Source organism: Penicillium antarcticum, assembly GCF_028974205.1.
Source record: "Penicillium antarcticum strain IBT 31339 chromosome Unknown utg000009l_segment0_segment0, whole genome shotgun sequence".
NCBI lineage: Eukaryota > Fungi > Ascomycota > Eurotiomycetes > Eurotiales > Aspergillaceae > Penicillium > Penicillium antarcticum.
Window position 1 is genome coordinate 884,259 of NW_026695307.1, and position 20,959 is coordinate 905,217.

General features: G+C 50.0%; 8 protein-coding genes across 8 annotated transcripts; 3 read left to right on the top strand and 5 right to left on the bottom strand.

The window, feature by feature from the left end:
* Positions 1 to 260: 260 nt before the first annotated feature.
* On the bottom strand, positions 261 to 1,492 carry N7508_008696 (serine/threonine protein kinase; the record flags this gene model as incomplete). The annotated part of the gene is made up of 2 exons (XM_058466759.1): positions 261 to 908; positions 932 to 1,492. 2 exons carry the CDS (start codon positions 1,490 to 1,492, stop codon positions 261 to 263), a joined length of 1,209 nt encoding a protein of 402 aa, XP_058314605.1.
* Positions 1,493 to 2,522: 1,030 nt separating this feature from the next.
* Positions 2,523 to 4,347, top strand: N7508_008697 (MDR family MFS transporter; the record flags this gene model as incomplete). The annotated part of the gene is made up of 3 exons (XM_058466760.1): positions 2,523 to 2,781; positions 2,833 to 2,913; positions 2,972 to 4,347. The coding sequence occupies 3 exons, from the start codon at positions 2,523 to 2,525 to the stop codon at positions 4,345 to 4,347; spliced, it is 1,716 nt and encodes a 571-aa protein (XP_058314606.1).
* Positions 4,348 to 4,871: 524 nt separating this feature from the next.
* N7508_008698 (uncharacterized protein) lies at positions 4,872 to 6,520 on the top strand (the record flags this gene model as incomplete). The annotated part of the gene is made up of 4 exons (XM_058466761.1): positions 4,872 to 5,647; positions 5,710 to 5,927; positions 5,978 to 5,988; positions 6,044 to 6,520. 4 exons carry the CDS (start codon positions 4,872 to 4,874, stop codon positions 6,518 to 6,520), a joined length of 1,482 nt encoding a protein of 493 aa, XP_058314607.1.
* Positions 6,521 to 6,615: 95 nt separating this feature from the next.
* N7508_008699 (isopenicillin N synthase family dioxygenase) lies at positions 6,616 to 7,815 on the bottom strand (the record flags this gene model as incomplete). Its single annotated transcript, XM_058466762.1, has 3 exons — positions 6,616 to 6,659; positions 6,709 to 7,380; positions 7,437 to 7,815. The coding sequence occupies 3 exons, from the start codon at positions 7,813 to 7,815 to the stop codon at positions 6,616 to 6,618; spliced, it is 1,095 nt and encodes a 364-aa protein (XP_058314608.1).
* Positions 7,816 to 8,147: 332 nt separating this feature from the next.
* On the top strand, positions 8,148 to 10,106 carry N7508_008700 (nucleobase cation symporter-1 family protein; the record flags this gene model as incomplete). The annotated part of the gene is made up of 6 exons (XM_058466763.1): positions 8,148 to 8,587; positions 8,645 to 8,749; positions 8,801 to 9,176; positions 9,227 to 9,369; positions 9,423 to 9,493; positions 9,556 to 10,106. The coding sequence occupies 6 exons, from the start codon at positions 8,148 to 8,150 to the stop codon at positions 10,104 to 10,106; spliced, it is 1,686 nt and encodes a 561-aa protein (XP_058314609.1).
* Positions 10,107 to 10,552: 446 nt separating this feature from the next.
* Positions 10,553 to 15,543, bottom strand: N7508_008701 (uncharacterized protein; the record flags this gene model as incomplete). Its single annotated transcript, XM_058466764.1, has 4 exons — positions 10,553 to 14,040; positions 14,360 to 14,410; positions 14,498 to 15,128; positions 15,235 to 15,543. The coding sequence occupies 4 exons, from the start codon at positions 15,541 to 15,543 to the stop codon at positions 10,553 to 10,555; spliced, it is 4,479 nt and encodes a 1,492-aa protein (XP_058314610.1).
* A 1,133-nt stretch (positions 15,544 to 16,676) lies between these two features.
* N7508_008702 (putative mitochondrial methylglutaconyl-CoA hydratase (Auh)) lies at positions 16,677 to 17,688 on the bottom strand (the record flags this gene model as incomplete). The annotated part of the gene is made up of 2 exons (XM_058466765.1): positions 16,677 to 17,247; positions 17,327 to 17,688. 2 exons carry the CDS (start codon positions 17,686 to 17,688, stop codon positions 16,677 to 16,679), a joined length of 933 nt encoding a protein of 310 aa, XP_058314611.1.
* A 179-nt stretch (positions 17,689 to 17,867) lies between these two features.
* On the bottom strand, positions 17,868 to 20,957 carry N7508_008703 (uncharacterized protein; the record flags this gene model as incomplete). The annotated part of the gene is made up of 2 exons (XM_058466766.1): positions 17,868 to 20,816; positions 20,871 to 20,957. The coding sequence occupies 2 exons, from the start codon at positions 20,955 to 20,957 to the stop codon at positions 17,868 to 17,870; spliced, it is 3,036 nt and encodes a 1,011-aa protein (XP_058314612.1).
* Positions 20,958 to 20,959: the final 2 nt, after the last annotated feature.

Consider the following 20,959-nt stretch of genomic DNA (forward strand, 5'->3'; position numbering starts at 1 on the left):
CATGGCATGCACCAGAGTTGATGCCTTGAATACCAGGCCCTCTAGTGAAGCTAACTTGGTCCCTCCTTCATAACCTTGGAAGTGGTACGGAGTAGTTTATTCACTATCCCTGTTTAACCCCCAGACTTCGTGTATAACCCCTTAGAAAATATACACCACATGTGATCGTATAGCCGAGCTTGTCAGTTGGTTTTTGTCACAGGCACCCCTTCTTAACGTGAACGCCTCGCTTTAAATACCATGCGAACATTTTATATGAATCAAACATGCTTGGATTGATCGGTGTCCTTGCAAGTATTCAAGTAAGAGATTGCCTGGGATAAAGTCCACCGTCGTTGAACTTTTTCTTCAGTCAAATGTTCGGCAATAAACTTCAGAGTCGCAGTAAAAGGACTATCCCCAGCGTTTGAAGCTAGTACATCTAAGAGCTTTCCATAAGCCCAGACATCATTCGATTCAAGATCTTCAAATGGATGATCAAATTCACCATTTTCAGCCAATATCTCCGGAGCAAGCCATTCATATGTTTGCCCGCCAATACCGCTAATATCAATAAGGATCGCATTGCCATCCCTGTCTAAAACAACATTTGAGGGCTTTATATCCATATGGAATTTCTTCGCATTGTGAATAATCCTCAAAGCAGTCCCAATCTGGAGAGCCCATCGCTCCCAGCGATGTTCTCTTACCCGCTGTTCATTGAGAACACATTCCAAGGTTCCACCGCTATAGTACTCAAACAAAATACCACTGATGACTAGTTCTAGGACATTTGTCTGGGATGTCGCATACGGGTTACTGATCACCGCAATACCAGCTGATTGAACAATCCCAGGCACGCCGTTGAACCGTTCAAGGTTTTCTAGTTCTGCTTGTATGACTTCTGAGTCGTGTGGCATGTACAGGATCTGGTTGACTGTCTTGAGAATACATGTCGTTCTGTCGCCTTTGTGTGTAGAACGCGGAATACTCTGCTGTTGATTTCGTGCTCTTCTCTTAATTCTGCGGCGTCGATAGCTCGGAAAGACGGAAATTCGAGACGTAGTGGGTAGTCCACTCTTAATGGGTCCTCCTGGACGTAGAATTGCAGGTGTTTGGCGATGTTCGCGAACCGATTGGTGTCTTTTGGTTTGCCATACAAAATGACAGGTTCGGTTGTTTTTGATTTCTGGTCTTCACTTATGATAGCTTCAGTCACAGTATCATCTAGCAAAGGCATTGTATGAAAATCGATCAGTCTGACAAAGTCTTGGAATTCGTTCCGTCGTTCTCGTGTTGGTTTGGTTTGCTCTGCTTCGGCATCGGGGAGAATAACCGAGCCTGCGAAAGTTACTTTGATCCACCATCGCCTGTCTTGATAGTGGTAGATGAGAGTCTGCGAGCGACTGTTTGGCTCTGGTTTCCCTGCGGCTCGGAAATATATGTCTTCAGAGTATGACTTGAACTCTAGCTGGGGCGTGGTACGAGGATCAGGCGCTGTTATAGGCGGCATTACTTTGAATTTGATTGGCAGCAAAGTAAGGTTTCTCAGATGGAAAGATGCAGACTCTAGGATCGCTCAGGGTTTGCATGTAGATGGAGATGGAGAGAAAGGGCAGGTTGTATCCCTGGTGACCCAGGGCTTGGCAATGTTGCAAGGCTTGACTGCCTACCTAAACAGTCGTTACTTGCCGGGCATTAGAAAGCCGCTCGGTCATTATGGGGAAATCAGCGTATACGATTCAACTCACGTTTCATTCGCTAGTATGCTGAGTTAACACTATAGCAATGGGGACAACGCATGAGGCGAACGTAGGACCGGACAAATACGGCAGGCAAGATGCGACCAAAACCCGATATCTCCATATCGGTTAAACAAGGAGCCAGTGCTGAGTTACCGTAGTGCTTTTCGCCACTAGCGGACATTGATATATAACATTAACGTAAACAAACACGAGCGCCACTGAGACGAGCATCCTTGCTGCCTTGTCAGCTTGGGGTCATGCTGTAAGACCCCCAGGCTGACATTCTAAGAAAATGAGTTTTGGCGTGCGCTTGAATATAAGGGCCGGACGAAGTCCGGACGAAGTTGAATTATATTTGTGTAAGTTTCGGCTTCGTCCGGTGGTGGTACCTCGGTGCAACATCCCCCCGGTGGATAGATTCTTCTTTTTTACTGCAATTGTTATAGCGCGAGCCAATACCAAGGTGAATGTGTATGGCATTCAGACTAAGGGCCTGTCTCCAGTGTGGGGCATCTCATTGATCAAGCTCGTATTCACAAGCGCTAACTGGTTCAGAGCTGGCCCGATCCAAGGTTGCGCTGGGCCCGATTCCTGTTTAGGCAGTAGCGCCTGTCAAAACCACCTGGACCCTGGTCTCGGACCTTGTGACGGTTAGGCTTTTTTTTTTTTGCGATGACTCCTTTTGCTTGCAATCTTGCAATTTAAAATTCTGCTCTTTCCTCTGACTTTGTTGGTTCTTCACTACCTGATATCTTTGTTTTACTGTGCCGCCTATTCTACTCTGACCGGATATTGGGAATGGTGTCTACGGCTATGTCCGACCATGCTAGGCATGAGGACCCAGAAAAGGATGAAAGACTCAGTGACCGTGCCGTCTCGCCAGTGCTGGAGACGGAAAAGGTACATGCTTTAGTACACACTGCTACCGCAGCTGATTCATTACACCCACCCGCTGAAGCTGTCAATACCCGGGAAGATGGCACGGAATACCCCACAGGTGTCAAACTAGCGCTGATTGCGCTGGCTTTGTGCTTGAGTGTCTTCCTAGTGGCGCTTGGTATGTTTGTCCCATTGATATGTTGGACTCGTGCTTACCTTTTCTTTGCAGACAACAGTATCATTGCCACAGCTATCCCCAAAATCACGGATAAATTCCACAGCTTGGAAGATGTGGGTTGGTATGGAAGTGGTCAGTAAACAGCGTCATATCAAGTCATGGACCTCATCTAATCACTTCCTCTATGCAGCCTACCTCCTTACCACGGCTTCTCTCCAGCTTCTCTTCGGAAAGTTCTACAGCTTTTTCAGTATCAAATGGGTCTACCTCATCGCCATCGGTATCTTCGAGCTGGGTAGTCTCATCTGCGGTGTTGCAAACAGCAGTTTGACCCTTATTATTGGTCGTGCCGTCGCTGGTATTGGCTCAGCCGGTATCTTCTCAGGTGCCCTGATCATCTTGGCCCACTCGGTAGCCCTTGAGAAGCGCCCCATGTACAGCGGCTTCATTGGCAGCATGTACGGCATTGCTTCCGTGGCAGGTCCTCTTCTGGGAGGTGTCTTCACTGATAAAGTGTCGTGGCGTTGGTGTTTCTACATCAACCTGCCCATTGGTGCTATCACTGTCGTGGTGATTGCTATCTTCTTCCCTGCTCCAAACCGCCAGATCAAAAACTCGACATGGTCAGAGCGTATCAGGAAGTTCGATCCTATGGGCACATCTCTTTTCCTCCCTGCTATCATTTGCCTGCTGCTAGCCCTGCAATGGGGTGGCACGACATATCCCTGGAGCAACTGGCGCATTATTCTGCTCTTCTGCTTCTTTGGTGCCTTGATCTTGCTCTTTGTGTTTGTTCAATGGACACAGCAAGAATACGCCACAGTCCCTCCGCGCATCTTCTTCAAGCGCACTGTTTGGTCCTCGGCTCTCTTCAGTTTCTGCCTGGGTGCAGCGTTCCTCTGTTCTGTCTACTTCCTCCCCATCTGGTTCCAGGCCGTGAAGGGTGCCAGTGCCGTTAACTCTGGAATCATGAACCTGCCCATGCTGATCTCAGTCGTGGTTCTGTCTGTTTTATCAGGTATTATCGTTACCATCGTCGGCTATTACGCACCTTTCATGATTCTTGGTACTATTATGATCGCCATCGGCTATGGTCTCATGACCAAGTTCCACCCAGATACCCCCAAGTCCATCTGGATCGGTTACCAGATTATTGCGGGTGCCGGTGTCGGATTCGGTATGCAGCAACCTATGATCGCCGTCCAGGTTGTCCTTGACATTGTCGATGTGCCGACTGGTACCGCCATTATTGTCTTTGCCCAGACTCTTGGTGGTGCTCTTTTTGTTTCAATTGGAAACAATGTTTTCAGCAACAAGTTGGTCGAGTATCTCGCCGAATACGCTCCCACTTTGGACCCAGCTCTGATTATCCGAACCGGTGCTACCAGTGTTCAGAGTGTGGTCAGCAAGGCAGATCTACCGGGACTTCTCCTCGCATACAATGACGCTATTACCCAGACATTCACAGTTTGCGCAGCTGTGTCCGCTTTGAGTGTCTTTGGTGCAGTGATTGTGGAGTGGAAGAGCGTCAAGGGCAAGAGTCTAGCCGCAGGGGGAGCAGCATAATCGGCGGTTGCCGATGAAATGATTAACATGTAATATAAATAGACAAATCGTTAATATAATTTCTCTTCTCCTTTTCACATGAACGTGTTTTGTATAGATGATTACGCCTAAATCTCCAGCAGCTAACCCAATCCGTCTTAGCCTCGTAAACCCCAGATAAGCTGCGGAGAACATCACCCGGTTCAAACTTCAGATATCTCGCATTCTGCCCTTTAAAATGCCCAGTAAACGACGTATTCTCTCTTGTCAGCCATGTCGCCGGTTGAAGACGCGCTGCGAGGTTCCACCGGGGTCGAGGCAATGCGCCCGCTGCATGTCTCTAAGGTAAGCTGGTGGGGGGGGGGCCGAGGTTGTCTATTTTTGGGGACTGACAGGTCTTGGATAGGCTTGAATGCTCTCTTCCCGATACATCGGCAATTACTAGTCCGGAGAGGGCGTCTGTTCAGCCTGCTGAGTGTCATTGCGCAAAAAGGTATTCCTTATACTTGTGCCGAAGCGGCGAAACCCTATCTGTTATCAGTGCCATGCTAACAAATACCGATACCAGGCTTGATGCCATTGAAGCCTCCCTGGATGAGATGAAGCAATTGTTGAGGTCGCACCTTGGAAATGACCGGTCCACATCCACCGACCACGATATCACTTCCAGGGCCAATAGCACCTTGGCCACCATAAAAGATCTCGACGAAAACGAAGATAACATAGTCCTACCACCAAATATAACCGCCGACTTCCATCCAGCACCGATCACAGTCGTCCGCCATGTCGGCAATTTGATCACAGAACCAGAAACAAACGGAGAAAACGACCACATCCTGGGCCATATGACCGAGATGGGTCTAGATTCCGAAAACTTCGCCTCTGTCTTTCAGCATGGCTTCGAACAAATAGCATCATGGTATCCATTCCCACACGAAACAATGTCAGATCTTAAACAAAACTACCCCCTGCTCTTCGCGATGTGTCTGCTGGCCGGGTTCCGCGCTACAGCTGGTTTGAACCGTTCGAATCTCCATATTACACTGCATTCAATGGTCAAAACCCATCTAGGCATGAAAGCCTTGGATACGCCCATTGGCCTCACTACCATTCATGCCATGCTGATCTTCAGTGCCTGGAGTTTTGGTCCTCTCGTGCCTGGTGGTCGATATATTGACAGCTGGTTGATGAGTAGCACGACTATTACCCACTGCATGCTTACTTTCTCTCTTTCTGAGCTTGGGTCTCTTACTTCCTTCTACGATGACACGAGTCGGAATATGTGCAGGATGTGGATCCAAGCTTCACTGGTACACTTGAAGTATGTGTCAACCCACCGTGCCCTCTAGGCATGAGCAAGTCCAAAGCTAACCACTAACTAAGATTCGCCATCGGAACAGGCCGACCATCAGTGGTGACATGCGATCGCCTCCGTCAATGGACAGAGATAGTGAAATACCCAGGCTTCGAACCCTTCGACCAAATAATCGCAGCAGAGCTCAAAATCTACATCCTCCTCTACGAAGTCATCTACAACACAGCTAATTCAGTAAGCGAAGCCTGGGAAATGGCAAACAGATGGAGCCGAAAATACCTCGCTGGTACGAATCCCACCCACACCCCAATACACGATTAACTGAACACAATACAGACGGAAACAGCGTATTGACATGGGCCTATTCCTGCGTCTCCCTCATCCTCTCACGCTGGGAACTAGCAAAACAACACCAAGGAACCTCTCCCCGGCTCACTCCACCACAGTGAGCGCATGAAAACCCTAACGCAGACGGTCATCCGGCACGCGCAGGTAGTCCTGAGCGAGATATTGATCTACGGATCCTCGGATACGCCGTTCGTCAGGCCGACGTATGATTACTTGCTCAGTGCGTACGCGGGCGTTACTCTTGCGGAGTACTCTTCTGATATATCCGATATCCACGCGACATATACATTAATGGAGAATGTGCGGACACAGGCTAGGATTCCGCGGAGTATTGAGGGTGTCTTCAACTGGGCGACGAATGTTGTTCAGAAAAAGGCGCGGGATTATCTTGATTCGAGTGTTTCTATCAATTCTGGTGATACACTTTACTCTTATCCTATGTCTGTGGCGGATTGGGCGCCGTTCCGCTTTATTGATTCTATGCCTTCTTCTGGGTGGGATGGATTTGAGGAGTCTATGAGACCGTTTTAACAGATAATCCATTCTTTCTATATAAATTCTCTGGCAGCATTTGACAGAACTGGGGTCTGTTACCTCAACAACAACGTTACATCTATCTCTACGTACTAATAGTCCTGCCAGAAGAAAGTTCCAGCCGATTGCGATGCCACTAGATTCAAATGTCAGAAAACACGAGAAAACCCAAATAGAACACAAACGGCTCACTTTTCCGCAAGAAATAGGCGCGTAAAGAGCGGGATGCTCCTCATCAACACAAGAAGGCACCACCTTACAAACGGAATCAGGATTAAACCCCAAGAAAAAAGGCATGGAATACCTTGAGCTTGAATGCCGGTTATAAACACGATGCACCGTGCTTTTGAACCGATTATTTGAAAGCCGCTGCAAGAAATCGCCAATATTAACAACCAGCGTGCCGGCAATCGGTGCAGCATCGAGCCATTCATCGCTGACAGAAAGAACCTGCAGTCCGCCCGACATATCCTGCCACAGCAGGGTTAGGCATTGGATATCGGTGTGCGAGCCTATACCGACGTCCACGTCTGCTTTATCGTCTTCGCGGTCTTCGTCTGTGCCAGGGTAATGCACATATAGACCGTCTGCGCCTGGGTGGGTGGTTACTTCGTCGAAGTAGTTCTCTGGCATGTCCAGGGCGAGCGCGAAGATGCGGACCATTTTGCGGGCTAGGGCTAGACGACGCTGGTAGAATTCTATTGTTGTTTCGCGGAAGCCTGGGAGGTGGCTTGTTCCCTGCCATTTTAGTTCATCGCCGCCGTAGGAGAAGCGGGAGTCTTTGAGGAGGGATTCTGGGTCAGGAATTGTTGGGTCGTTCCTAGGGTTGTAGCGTACGGAGAATGTCTCTTTGCGATCTGTAGTTTGGTGGTTAGTAGTTGGAAGGTTTTATCTGAGAGGAGAGGAGAAATACCTCGCGTTTCGGTTTTGTTTACTTGGGTTGTTCCGAGTCCATGCCATCCATCTGAGAGTTTGGATCTCTTGCTTGAGACTAGCTCTTTTTTCTCGTCGGGCTGGTTGAAGAAGGTCTGCGCTTGCGATAGAGCGTTCTGGATGAGTTCTTCTGCAATTCCGTGGTTTTTGACGTAGAAGAAGCCGGTGTTTTCGGCAGCTGATCTGATCTTGGATGCGATGCCCTTTCGATCTTCGATATCGCCATCAATCGAGGACAGATCTATGATAGGGATTTCGTCCTCGGTCGGCGGGCGCGGGGGAGCAGTAGACACTCGACGATACTCAGGGCCGCTGAGCGTGAGCAGCTCAATCTGGGTGTATTCGATCAAGGTGGACATGATTGCTTCTGCTTGCTTCACGAGGTCAACTGCGAAGGTGGAAATCTTTAAGAAGTCCCCCGCATACGGATCCCCTGCAAGTCCGACAACCGTCGGAGTTGCGGACTTGTCCGGTGTTTGTGAACGCCTCAGATGCTTGGCTATTTGATAAGGGGAGACTCTGCACGTTGGTGAACTTGCAGGGGGGTGTCTGGCGTGGGCAGTTGACAGGCCAAGAACTCATGCGGAGTTTCTTATCGCAGCCCTAACCACATCTGTATTCCCCTCATAAACTGTACTCTTTCCCTCCTGCCCACCACACATTGCACATTGCATCTGTGAGAAGCGCAACCATGGCGATGCTCACCCGCCTGCATGAACGACTCCTCGTCAAGAGGACAGAGGAGGATGGCACTACTCGCCCCGTCGACATGCTGGACAATTCCTCCATCCGGCCCACCCCAATGAAAGACCGAACATGGTCCCAGCTCACCTACATCATGTTCTGGTTCTCTGCAACCGCCAATGTTAGCAACCTCTACACAGCTTCCACGGGTATGTCCATGGGCCTGACCATGTGGGAAGCCATCGGGTGTTCCTTTGGCGGACAAATTCTCGCCGGTGCCTTGATGGCCCTGAATGGTCGTGCTGGTGCCATGTATCGCATTCCGTTCCCTGTGCTTTGTCGCTCCAGTTTCGGTACCTGGGGTGCGCTGTGGCCGACGTTTAATCGTGCCGCTATGTCCATTGTGTGGAATGGTGTCAATTCTGTTCAGGGCGCGCAGTGCTTGTAGTGAGTGTTTGGCTTCCAGGAGGCAATGTATTGGCGGGGTGACTTACGCTTGTTTAGTGTTTTCCTGCATGCTATTTTTCCTTCCATTGAGAATATCCCGGACAAGATGGGCTCCAAGTCGGCGTTGACTTCTGCGCAGATGATGTGCTTCTTTGTCTACTGGTACAGGACTCCGCTCTCAATCTTAACAATCAATGACTCACATTGCTCCAGGCTCGTTAATTGCGCATTCCTTATTGTGCCCGTACCAAAGATGAAATCTCTGGTCTATGTCAAGGTCGCCGTATACTTCTGTGCAGCCTTTGCTATGCTTGGGTGGACAGTCTCCCTGGCCGGTGGCTCTTTAAAGTCACTCAATGCGCCCTCAAAAATTCAAGGCACTGAGAAGAGCTATTTGATTTTCAAGTTCTTATTTCTCGGACTTGCCAGCTGTGGAACATTCATCTCCAACGCCTCTGATCTTCAGCGATACGCTACAAAGCCTAATGATGTCCTCATCGGCCAGATCGTCAGCTTCCCACTCTCAAACTTCCTAGTCGCGATTCTGGGGAACCTGATTGCATCAGCCAGCAAGGAGATCTTTGGAGAGGTTTGTCTGCTGAATGTCATTGAAGAGGATTAAGCTAACGTGGCCTGCAGCTTATCTGGAACCCCTTGACGTTCCTCGACAAGTTGATGGAGGGAGAGCGCTATACCCATGGTAACCGTGCTGCCTGCGCCTTCATTTCCTTCGCATTCGTCTACTCGACAGTCTTCTCGGCCATCTTTGAGAACTCCATCCCGTAAGAACCTCTTATTCCGAAACAGAAAGAAGTCAAGATCTAACAAATCCCAGCGCCGGCAACGACATCGCAGCCCTCCTACCAAAATACATCACAATAAAACGGGGCTTCTTCATCTGCGCCAGTAAGTACCCATCTTAAAGCCCCCCTGAAATCGAGAAAAGGAGCATCACTAACAACCAAAAGTCCTCTCCTACGCAATCTGCCCCTGGTACCTCCTAGCCAGCGCCTCGATCTTCATAACCTTCCTCTCCTCCTACCAAATCTTCCTCTCAGCAATCACAGGAATCCTAATCTGCGACTACTACCTAATCCGCCGCGGCTACCTGAACGTCCCAGCCCTGTACATCGCAAAACCAACCCCATATAGATACATTTCAGGCTTCAACCCACGCGCCTTCCTCGCCTATATCGTGGCGATTGCGCCAAACTTCTACGGATTCCTCCACCAGATGGGTGTCAAGGCTCCCGTGGGTATCCAGCGTTTCTACTATGTCGCCTACCCCACCGGCTTGTTCATTGCCTTTGGGGTTTATTATGCTTGTTGTTTGGTTTCTAAGCCGCCGGGCATGGAGAAGGGGGCTGGGTGGATGGAGCCGAAGGATTACGTTGAAGATTCGGATGGAATGGGGGCTGATAGGGAGAGGTATGGGTCTATTACTATTGATGCTGTTGGGATTGCTGAGAAGGGGGGTGTTGAGGTTACTAAGGCCGATGTTGAGGAGAAGGGGTATTAATCGGAATGAAATTGAGAATGGGATTGTCTTTATGGGAACTTGGGATTTGAGCGATGGTGATTGGTGTTTGTTTAACTCTCGTGGGAGTTTGTTTTCTACTTTGCTTATATTTCTTCATATTTCATTCTCAAAAAAGACAAGCAATATGCATTTGAACTTGACTTTGACTTTGACTTTGTGGGAAGCGTTGAAGGATTGCATCCCACTGCTTTGTTCCTAATTTCCTAATGCAACCCTCTAGATGCTATGTTCTGATCATTCAATGCTAATGCTAAACTCCTGTCAGACGATGGTTCGGGTCCCCATGATGCGCGATAAAATGCAGATGCAAGCAGCAATAATGAATAGAGAACGCATTACACCAATGACCGTATGTATATATGCAAACGCATGCAAAGCAAGAAATTGAAAAAGGAACAGAAAATACCACAAGCAGGATTGTGAGATCATGAGAATCGCACACCTAGACCATCATAGTTTGGGCGTGGAGGTGAGCTGCCACTCCGTGCCCGCCTGCCATACACCTCCAATGGTGGAGCGGGTGCATAGACCTGACCATCATGCTGAACCAAAGGGCCAGACAAATTAGGATGATACAGTTGATACTGCGGCCCATGACGTGGCCCCGGAAGCCTCGCAGACTCACTCAACCGATGACGTGCTTCTCGAACATCAACGCGATGTTCGCCGAAATGCAGATACTGTGACGGCTCAAGATCCGGGTTCCAGCCCGGATCCATGAGCTTCAGTCGCTCATCCATCGACCCTAGTCGCCTGTGTGATGGTGGCTGGCCAGTGAAGGTCGGATCGGACTGGAGGGCGCTGGCCGCTAGGGGCACATCTGCTGTCCAGCTTCCGATTCCGGGGAGTAATTGTTGTTGTTGGATGTGTTGGGGTACGGCGGATGCTAATCCTGGTTGGTTTTGGAAACTTGAGATTGGTGAGAAGCGCGGTGGAAATCGGACTGGTTCTGTTGCCCACGATTGATGTGAGAATGTGGATGAGCCTCGCGATAGGGCTTCTATTGTGGGTCGCTCTGGTGCAGAACCTACGGGTAGGTTTGAACTCGAGGAGTGTGGGAATGTGCCGGGCATTATTGCGGATGGATGGGCGATGGGGGCAGGTCTGGGATATCCAGATGGGGTGCTTGTGCCTGATGTTCTTGATGGTCTTCGGAGATTTGGGATGCTAATGGTAATGTCCTCGTCGTAGGGCAACGATGCCGGGTATGGGAGGAGAGATGGGACACTTGCAGATAGGTTTTGGGGGATTTCGAATTGTGCCACGGAGGCACGTCGAGAATGAGATCGTGATCCAGGTGCAGTGCGGTAATCAACATCGTTCATCTGGTGACCGAAGATATCATCACCGGGTTCACTGAATGTTGACCGACCCATAGGCTCCACCAACAGTTCGTGAGAGGTCAACTCATGGGACAATGGAGACGCAAAGGCATAGCCCATTTGACTGTCAAAAGACTCCGTGGATGGTTTCATCTGTACACCACTAGCAGGATCTAGAGCGCGAGATACAGGCACTGATGACGGACGTTTCACAGTTGACTCCACCTCTAGGATTCGCCGGGTGGCCACATTTGCACATGTCGACAGATTTTCCTTACCCGCTGGCGAATTTATTGGCGCAGAGGTAGCTGTTTGCTGCGAGCTTTCAGAGGACGCTTGAGAGTTGCTATACCGACGCACTGCAGCGAGCGCTCTTTCGGCCTCCGAGCCTAGTTTCGAGGAGTTGGCCGTTTCAGCTGAGGTTGTTCGACTTGAGGATCCTCGTCCTTGAACAGAGGATAATTTTGCTAGTGGAGTGTCGGCTTTGGCGCCTCTAAAATTCTGTGGGCCTTTCTTGGGTCTCCTTTGGTTTCTCCCCTTGGGTGGCTTTGGCTTTGATTTTTGATGACGGTTGACCACCTGCCACTCCTGCTCGTTCGATAAAATCGGAGGGCTTGATAAAAGAGGCTGGTTCGCTTTTTCTGTGGTATTACTGATTTGTGACAAGGCTGGAGAAACCCTAACAACTGCTTTGGCTTCTCCGTCGGTTTCATAGCCTTCTTCCGATTCATATCCAGGTCCTCGAAAAATATGGGGAGGAAACAACTCCAACCTGAAGCGAGGAAGAGGCACTGCGATCTGCTCAGGTGACTCCGCTCGAGGCGAGTTGAGATCATCCCAGTTGAATGTATTCTGACGCGATATACCCTCGTCTGTCGAAGATTCGGGGAAGGATGAGGACGAGCTGCTTGAGCGATCAAAAACAGACTTTTGGTTGCGAGACAAGTGATGCGAGGAACTTGGAGAGAGATTCTCGATCTCTTTGCTTATGTTCTTCAGCAAGCGACGCAGGCTCTCTCGTGCTTCACGCAGAATGGGTGGATGTGATCCCATCAGCGGCCTCTTTGGAAAGAGCTCGGCCAATCGCGAAGCATGGGTTTCGTATTCTCGATAGTCCCGGACAAGGCCACAGTCCTGGTAATGGATCATCCTCTCCCTGGCGGAGTCATAGGATTTGATCAGAAATCGAGTGGCAACAATCAACCAGGTATCGTAGAATCCAGGGTCATGTTTGTTCATGGTACCTTTATACTCTTCGTCCTTGATTCGAAGCTCATCTCGACAGAACCCTTGGACCACAGTGTGAATTTTGACCACGTCAACCGCCGAATTGTGGCGGTAAATGGAAAAGAACCCTTCTTGGCTGCTCTCATTATGTAGTTCCGAGAATTCAGGAACAGATCTGGAATCCCCGGGTGTTTCCCCGTCAGATTGGTGATCAAATTGGTGCAAAGATGAAGTTTGTCGGACGACGCCGGTAACTGAAGTCCTCTCGATCAGTCCATAGTGTATGAGGGTTCCTAGCGTATTATCAAGATCAGGATCCTCTCCGGTTTGGGCACTGGTCTGAATTTCCAAATTCTCGGCAGTCATGGCAGCCTTCCCAAGGTTCAAAAGTCCCACTGGAACCTGGTGACCAAGGAACGATAGAAGATTGATCAGATGCAATGCTTGTCTTTGTTGCAGACGAAACAAATCATTCATAATGCTCAAGAATGGTTCCGCGAGCTTCTTGTCAGTCACGTGGGATTTGACATGATATTTTTCGATGGGCTTTCCTGTGGCATTGAGACGATGGCCAATAGCATGGATTGCCAAAGGTAGACACTCATAGTGCTCTACTATCCGGGTGGCCTTGAAGACCTGCTCGGCTGTAGGTCGAGTGATTCCAACGTCCTTGAACAAAAGCCTGCAAGCATCCTCGACATGCATCCGAGAAATCATCAGGCAGTAGGGCTCATACAGTCGCTGCTTTTTTCGCAAGGTTGTATCGACCGAGGTGTAAATTATACTGCACTGGCGATTCCACGGCAAGAAAGACCGGAACTCATTGATATCATCGTCGCGGTCAAAGGTCACCCCGTCAAATACCAGAAGCCAATCCTGCCGTGTCTGAAGCCAGTTCCGCACGGCGCTTACATACCTCTGGGCCTCCTGGTACTCAGGGTCCACGGTTTCCTTGTGGTCAACTAGCGTGGCGGCTTGGGCAATCTCCCAGAAACATTTGTGTGCTGATTCGCGGGACTTGGCATCAATCCAGAAGATTCCACCTGGGTAGCAGTCGCGTTGTTCAAACACATATTGCCGTACTAAATGCGTCTTTCCTGAGCCTGGGACGCCAGAGATCAAAACGGCCATAGTCCTTTCTACACGCGCCTTGGCCTTGAACAGCCGATTGTGCAAAACTTCAAGCTCTTTTTGCATGCCAAAGAATGTTGCATTGGGGTGGAAGCCGGGGGGTGCAACGAACAGTGGTGGGTTTGAGTGGGAATAATGGGAGAATTCGAGGAGTCCGCTGTTTCCCAGATCAGAAACGGGGGAATTGCGGCCTTCTGTTGCAGGGGCACGCGGAAGAGTTGGTACGGATTGGCCTATGAGAGAGTCAGCAAGTCTGACTCTGGGAAGAAAGTGCGAGATGAATCATGTCAGCTATTGAGGCCATAAGATGGGAGCCACCCAGAGAAACTAAGTACACAGAACATAGCGCAGTCGGAGTTTGAAGGGAATAATTGATTTGAAGTATGTGGTCCCTTGGGTTCGGCACCAACAAAGAAAGCAAAGACAAGAATCTGATCAAAATAACGCAACGCTAACCGGAGTTGAAGCAAAATCTTTAAACGGCAGGCTCCTCAATCTCATAGCTCCTCAGCGTGACTGAATCTCCGGGTGCAGGAAGAAGGTGTATCATACCAGGCCTGTTTAGATCTGGCATGCTTCGATTTGCTGGATCGTCTACTCTTCCTATGATAGTTAGTATAAAGTTAAGAGTAAAGTGAGCGTAAAGTGAAGGTGAACTAATATATCAGAGTGTAAAATAACTCGACTCACCGTCATAGATCTCCCTGGCCTTAGCTTTCTTCTCTTGAGTACGAACGCTCACTTCCTCCACCCAGCGATCCCTGATGATTGTAGGAGCCTGGCGTGAGTATCGGAGAATAGCCTCAGCGACCACTTCATAACCAGCGGCATTCTCGTCATCAAATTTGCACATGTGGCTATGATCTGCCTCGATACCCATTCGTTCAACACCCTCCATATAGGGAGCCGCCGATGATTCATCCACGATCACTTCTCGAGTGCCGCGTACATCTGTAGATCGTGTTTCGTGGAAGAAATAGATGTGGAATCGGCCCATGATGTCTACGAATAGACTGTTGATATGCTGCAGGGTTTCGTTATTTGTCCGAAGAGCCTTGACGAGCTGTGGAGATGCCTCCATGAATTTCTTTGGAAGGACGGCGTTGCAGATATTATGTAGCAAGAGACCCCATTTTGCAATATCAGACCCATTATGCGGGGTACCGAGGAAGAGAATGCCGAAGGTCGAGACGTATACGGAGCGAAGGTGCTCCGTTTTCTCACTTGAAAGACTGCGGGAGTATATAAGGGCACGCTTCACAACGAGACCTCCAAGAGAATGGCAGACGAATATTATTGGGCGATTGGCGCATCCTTTCAACTACGGAGCCTCAAGTCAGAAGATAAATCAAAGGAGCGCAAAAAGGAGAGCAAAAAGGGGAGCAAAAAAGATCGCAAAAAGAAGGGATAGAAGGAGCAGATTTTACACTTCGATTGGCAGCGAGACTCGAGGCGAGTGTTTCAGCATGGCTAACGACCGAGTCTCGGGATACACCATCCGTAAAGGCCGTGACATTTGCGTTATAGCCATAGGTGAGGATACGAGGACTTTGCGCAGCAAGAACATCAGGCAGAAGGTCAACAGGCCAGAAAGTACCAGTATTCTTGCTCGTCCAAGAGTCGTGAGGGTGGCCGTTCAAGCCATGAACGAAGACGATATCAACCTTGGGTTCATCGCGCGGGACATATATCTGCGACAAGCCAAAAGGCTTGATGAGTAGAGGTTTAGACATCATACAAAGCAAGAGTTGAAGCTATAGCCATAGTTGAAAGGTGAAAAGGCGAAAGAGCAGAAGCGAGTCGCGAAGCGCGGTTTATATGTTCCCTGCAGGTGACTGTGGCTGTTCCCCTGACCCAGGTCACCCGCGTATTCATTCCTGCAGATCCATGGGGTTTCTCTAGTCTAGTCCGGGTACGGGCGTGCAGATTACCATTTCAATCTGTCTTGCGCCCTGCCATGCCTCGGGGGCTAGTCCGGTTTGCCCATTGGGTGTTGACCCGGGGTACTAGCACAGCCTCAAGATCGGGTATGCCAGGTACCGTCGCGGGTTACGTGCTTTCACGTCTGCAGCTGCAGGCTCGGTGAGCCTTGCAGAAAATGGAGGCCTGGTGAGTCACTGTCTGATGTGACCTCTTGCCTTCGACCATGGGAGGAAGAGGAGAAAGGGAAGCCTAGGAAATACTCGGGAATTTGGCCCGAAATCAGCAATCTTACTGAACACGAGCTTCACAATTTCAAGCTACTGCAGGGGGCTCTTACCCATAAGCATATTATCTTTTTTTAAATGGTATGCCTTGTACTTTTGCATTTTGGCTTGTATAAGACCGTGTCTATAAAAGAATATATGGCCCGGGAAGTATGTAGATCCACCAGGCAGAAGTTGACCCCGCAAGACTTGACCCAAACACAGAGTCAAGTCAGATCTAAATAAAGTTATTACCTTCCCGTCGATTTCCCAAGGAAGATGCCGGATGACTCGAAGGCAATCATGTTCTTATAACTGCAACTATTCCGAGTCACTGAAGAACATCACTCGCGGAGAGCAAAAGCTTATGCACGCAAATCATACATCATGTCCTCAGCCTTTCGCCACTATGATAGCTTTGTCCTCATGATCCAAAAAGGCAACTCAAGCCACATGATTGCCCGAGGTGCCTGACTACAAAATATGTGACACCTAGGGCATAATCTCATCCCAAATATACCGGAAACAAACGCAGTCCATTTGAGATATCATCTTTGCTTCTTTCGCTAAACTAATAGGAGTATTACAATAATTCCTTGGCGCAGAAGAGCTCTTCATTCTTAGCCTACATTGTAGTGGATATATCACTTTTGAACTATGTCCATTCAGGGCTTATGACACGTTTACCTGCCGCGGAAAGCAGGCTTGCGCTTCTCGGCAAAAGCACGCAGCGCCTCGTACCGGTCTTCTGTCTCGATGACACCCTCGTAAGCGGCATTCTCGGCTCGCTCACCAAGAGCATAGGAGTCCACAGCCTGCAGAGCCATCTTAATGGCGATAGGGCCACCCTCGCAGATATCCAGCGCAAGCTTGATACTCTCACGGAGGACTCTCTCACGGGCAACACCCTCCTGCGCTTCTTCCTCGGGCAACACCTCGACGAGACGATCACAAAGACCAATGAAATATGACTCGGGACCCGTCACCCGGCGGCCGGTGAGAATCATGTCCCGGGCGCGGTTCACTCCAATAACCGAGGGCAGACGGTAGGTACCACCCGCACCCGGGATAATTGCCAAACGGGTCTCGGGCAACCCGACAACACTGGACGAGGCGAAGACGCGCAGGTGGGTACATAGCGCGAGCTCGAGGCCGCCACCGAGGGCCATGGAAGAGACGGAAGAGATTGTGGGGATTTGGAGGGAAGCGAGGTCTTTGAAGGTTGCACGAAGCTTAAGGAGGAAGTCTTCTGTCCTGTAGATTGTATCAAGTTGTTAGCTATCGGCCAGGTAAGTTGCGGATATTACACCCCGCATGGAAGTCGGCTTCCTACTCGGCCATGGTCATGCCGGCGCGCTCCTTTAGGTCTGCGCCAGCGCAGAATGCCGCGTCTGCGCTACTCGCGACGACCAGAGCCCGGGTTGGGCCGTTGCCCCCTTCCTCCGCGATGGCGTTCACTTGCTTCGATAGCGTGTCGAGTAAGTGGCGCGAGATGGCGTTGCGGGCGTGCGGCCGGTTGAGCTGTAGCACGCGCACATGCCCTGAGCCAGGGGCTGGGACTTGAGAGGTCTTGATGACGTCTTCATCAGGAGCAGTGCTGTATCGTGAGATGAACACCCGGGCAGAAGATAGGGTCGGTCGAACGGCGAGGGGGGCAGCGAGGCGCACGAGGCGTGGGGACATGATTGTTGCCATGGCCGGTCAATGTAATGGTGGAAATCGCGCTGGAATGCGATTGTGTTGCAGGGAAAGAGAAGAATGACCTGAAAAGTTGAAAGTCGCTCGGGTGTGGGGAAAGCTCCCAGGCCGACGTTTGCCGAGCTACAAGATGTATGGGGTATCATGTAACATTGACTCTAGAAATACAACTATAATTACAATGGTTGGCAATAATGCTTGACCTCTGCATCACTCGGCCAGTCCCAGCCTGTCCGGCTGATTAGGTCGTATGCCTCCTGCATGACCAAGTCCGACGGTACCCGCGTGTCCATTTGGGGACGTCTCTCTAGGAACACCCGGATCGCCGTGAGGGTTCGCCGCATCATTTTGTGGCCATTTGAATGCTCTTCTGTAGCTTCTCTGAGCTGATCGGCTGATTGAACCATCCAGTGCAGTAGATGCAACAATCCGTCGTCATCCCCAACTGACCCCAGAGCCCGAACAAAGGCATGCAGTGTCGCAGGTGATGGTGTATGGAGTACGGAAGGAACACTGAGGGGCGAATTAGAGGTACCTCCTGCAAAGACACTGCGTTCTGCATGCGCCGAGGATTTCGATGCTGGGAGAACGAGGTGATCGAATTGATCCTTCAAGACATGTAACGCATGTCGTAACAATGCTTCAAAGTGGTCATCGCCTTCGTCTTCCGCATTGAGATCACGGGGTTGAGCTTTATCAAGCAGTTCAAAGCTATGGTCGGCAGTTCCAGGATGCCTTATGGCAGCATCAATCGCTCTCGCAAATGCCACACAGATGATACGGAATCCTTCCTCGCCAAGCTCGATGTCACGTTGTCGCATCCAGCTCATGGTCTTCAGAGCCTGGTGCCATGAGAGTACGCGTTGAAGACTTCGACTTTGTGGTCCGTGATTATCACCTAATCGTTCACGAGTCAAGGCAGACAAGATATGGGTCCAAGCTGGAGTGTAGGGGACGCGCCGCAGTTTGGTCAGCTGAATTGCATGCCATAGGCCTCTCGAATAATGCCCGTGGCCTGGGTGATTCTTGACATGCGACAAAAGATCCGTCTTCGGGCCAGTCCAGCGTGTAGTAGCCACAAGAGCAGGGAAGCGGTCGGCTGTGAGTATATCTCCGCGATTGATATCCAAGGACACAACATCAGAATATGCGCAGAGGAATTTGATGTACGATGCAAATACATGGTCTGGCACTGCTTGGAACGCTTCAGTATCCAGTGTCGAGTATTTGTTTGAGTTGACTTGTATAGTCGACAGAATGAATATTTGAGACTTTGTCAGGCCACTGCATTGTAGATAATGTAAACCTGAATGCAAGGAAGAAGCCGATTGAAGCAGCAAACCAAGGAACCTTCCCGAGGGCCGGAGCCCATGTGAGAGCATCTGGTTGACCAATTCATCCAGCGTAGGCGGCTCGATGGGCACATATATAATGTCACGTGCAGAATCCGGCTCAGGATAAACTTCGCGGCCATCACCCGGGAGGGTATGGCCCATATAGTCAATCCCGTTTTGAATCGTAATTCGTCGGTAGATTAACTTTTCAGCCATTGCAGCATAAATGGCCGCCTTGGGAGGAAGATCTCGGTCCTGATAGGAGAGAAAACAGGCCCAAGCTTCACGTACAGTTCTCGTGGAGCGAATGCGGGAAACCCAGACTTCCTGGTGGTCCAAATCGTATTTGTGAGTGTCCGGAAAAGCCCTTGGACGCCGCATCATAGCTCTCGTTTGCACTGTTGGGCTGCCATCTGTATCCCAGCCCGCTAGGATGGAAGAAATATCTTCCCAAAGGCGATGGGAGTATCCCGCGTCCTTCATTTGCGAAAGTACTTGCATCGCACGACTATACATTCCATCATTGCCGCGCTGAGAGTCAATTCCAAGCTTTTCTTCTTTCCACGGAGGCCAAGACGGAGCTTTCAATTCAGCAGATTGGCGCTCTTCTACCGTCTTCTTGTGCGCTAGCTGAACTGCAACAACTGCACGATATCCCTGCCGAGAGACAGGAAGCACAGGCGTGTGGGAAGCCATTGCCCTAAGAAGCTCAAACTGCGCCTGCTGTTGGATTGGTGTCGAGCGGTAAGGAGCAACCTTGGCTGGTAAGGAAAGTAACCAGAGACAGGTGTTAAATTGGGTGGTTTTTATGCGATCTTGATTTCGTGCTGCCAAAATGGACACTTTTGTCTCTCCCGTTTTCGAAGCTGCCAGAAAGCGGGCAAATGCACGAGCAATAATGAGGAGGGCTTGGGGCCATACACGTCGCGCATGACGAATGAGGCGAACCACCAAGGTCATGCAGGTTCCCGAATCTATCCTGGGGTGGAATTCCTTGGGTAGCTCAGACCCATCTTCGGGGACTTTGGCGGGGTTGAACCCCGCTGGAAGCGGCTGTCCGCTCATGATATGTAAAGAATAAATGAGAAGTAGACGAAACGAGTGAGCATCAAGATGTTGTTGTCGCAGAATGTGGAGTGGAATGAAAGTCGGGATTCTTGGGATATTCATAGCAGATTTGGTATTGTCGGACTCCAGCAAGAATAACCGCACCATAGCCTCATGAGGATTCCGGCTCTTCATAATCCACGCCCATGCAGTGACATCGGCAACATCATAGCCACGCGAAGTTAAATAATCACGGCTCTTCTCTCTGAACACTTCATTGAGAGCCGTATCTAATTTGTTTCCAGTGAGGTTATCCGACGTAGGTGACAACAATGGATCCACTTCTCTTATGTACTCCCCAAGAAGCACCGGCAGAGATGGTTTCTTCGGTCGACCAACTGTCCTCGGATTTCCCCTGCCACGTACTGACTGAGGCCAATCAGATGTAGTCAATTGATCATTGCCAAGAGCATGACCGGTGTTGCGCAGAGCTTTGGAAAGATATTCGGCGGGCTTCGGTTTCACTCTAATGCTGGCAGAATTGCTAGGCTTATTCTCGCCTTCGGATATGTGCTTATATGTCGAGCCTTGGGTTTTTGTAGATGCGCTGGGCGGATTTTCGTTGACGTATGAGGAGGACTTGGTGTCGATTGTAGATGGATCGGTTTCATTGGGAAAGGTTGTGGATTGAAAAGAGCGGGAATTGCCCCGGGCATCATGTAGTATGGCACGGTGTAGATTTGTCTAACATCGAAGCTATTAGCATAGGCTTGATAGTCTAGGACCGAGTAGCAATACCTGGCACAACCGATGTCTATTGAGCACGTAGGCTCTCAACCCCGTTGTTCCCGAAAGGTTTCGGGCATTTCTGAGAACCGATGACATCC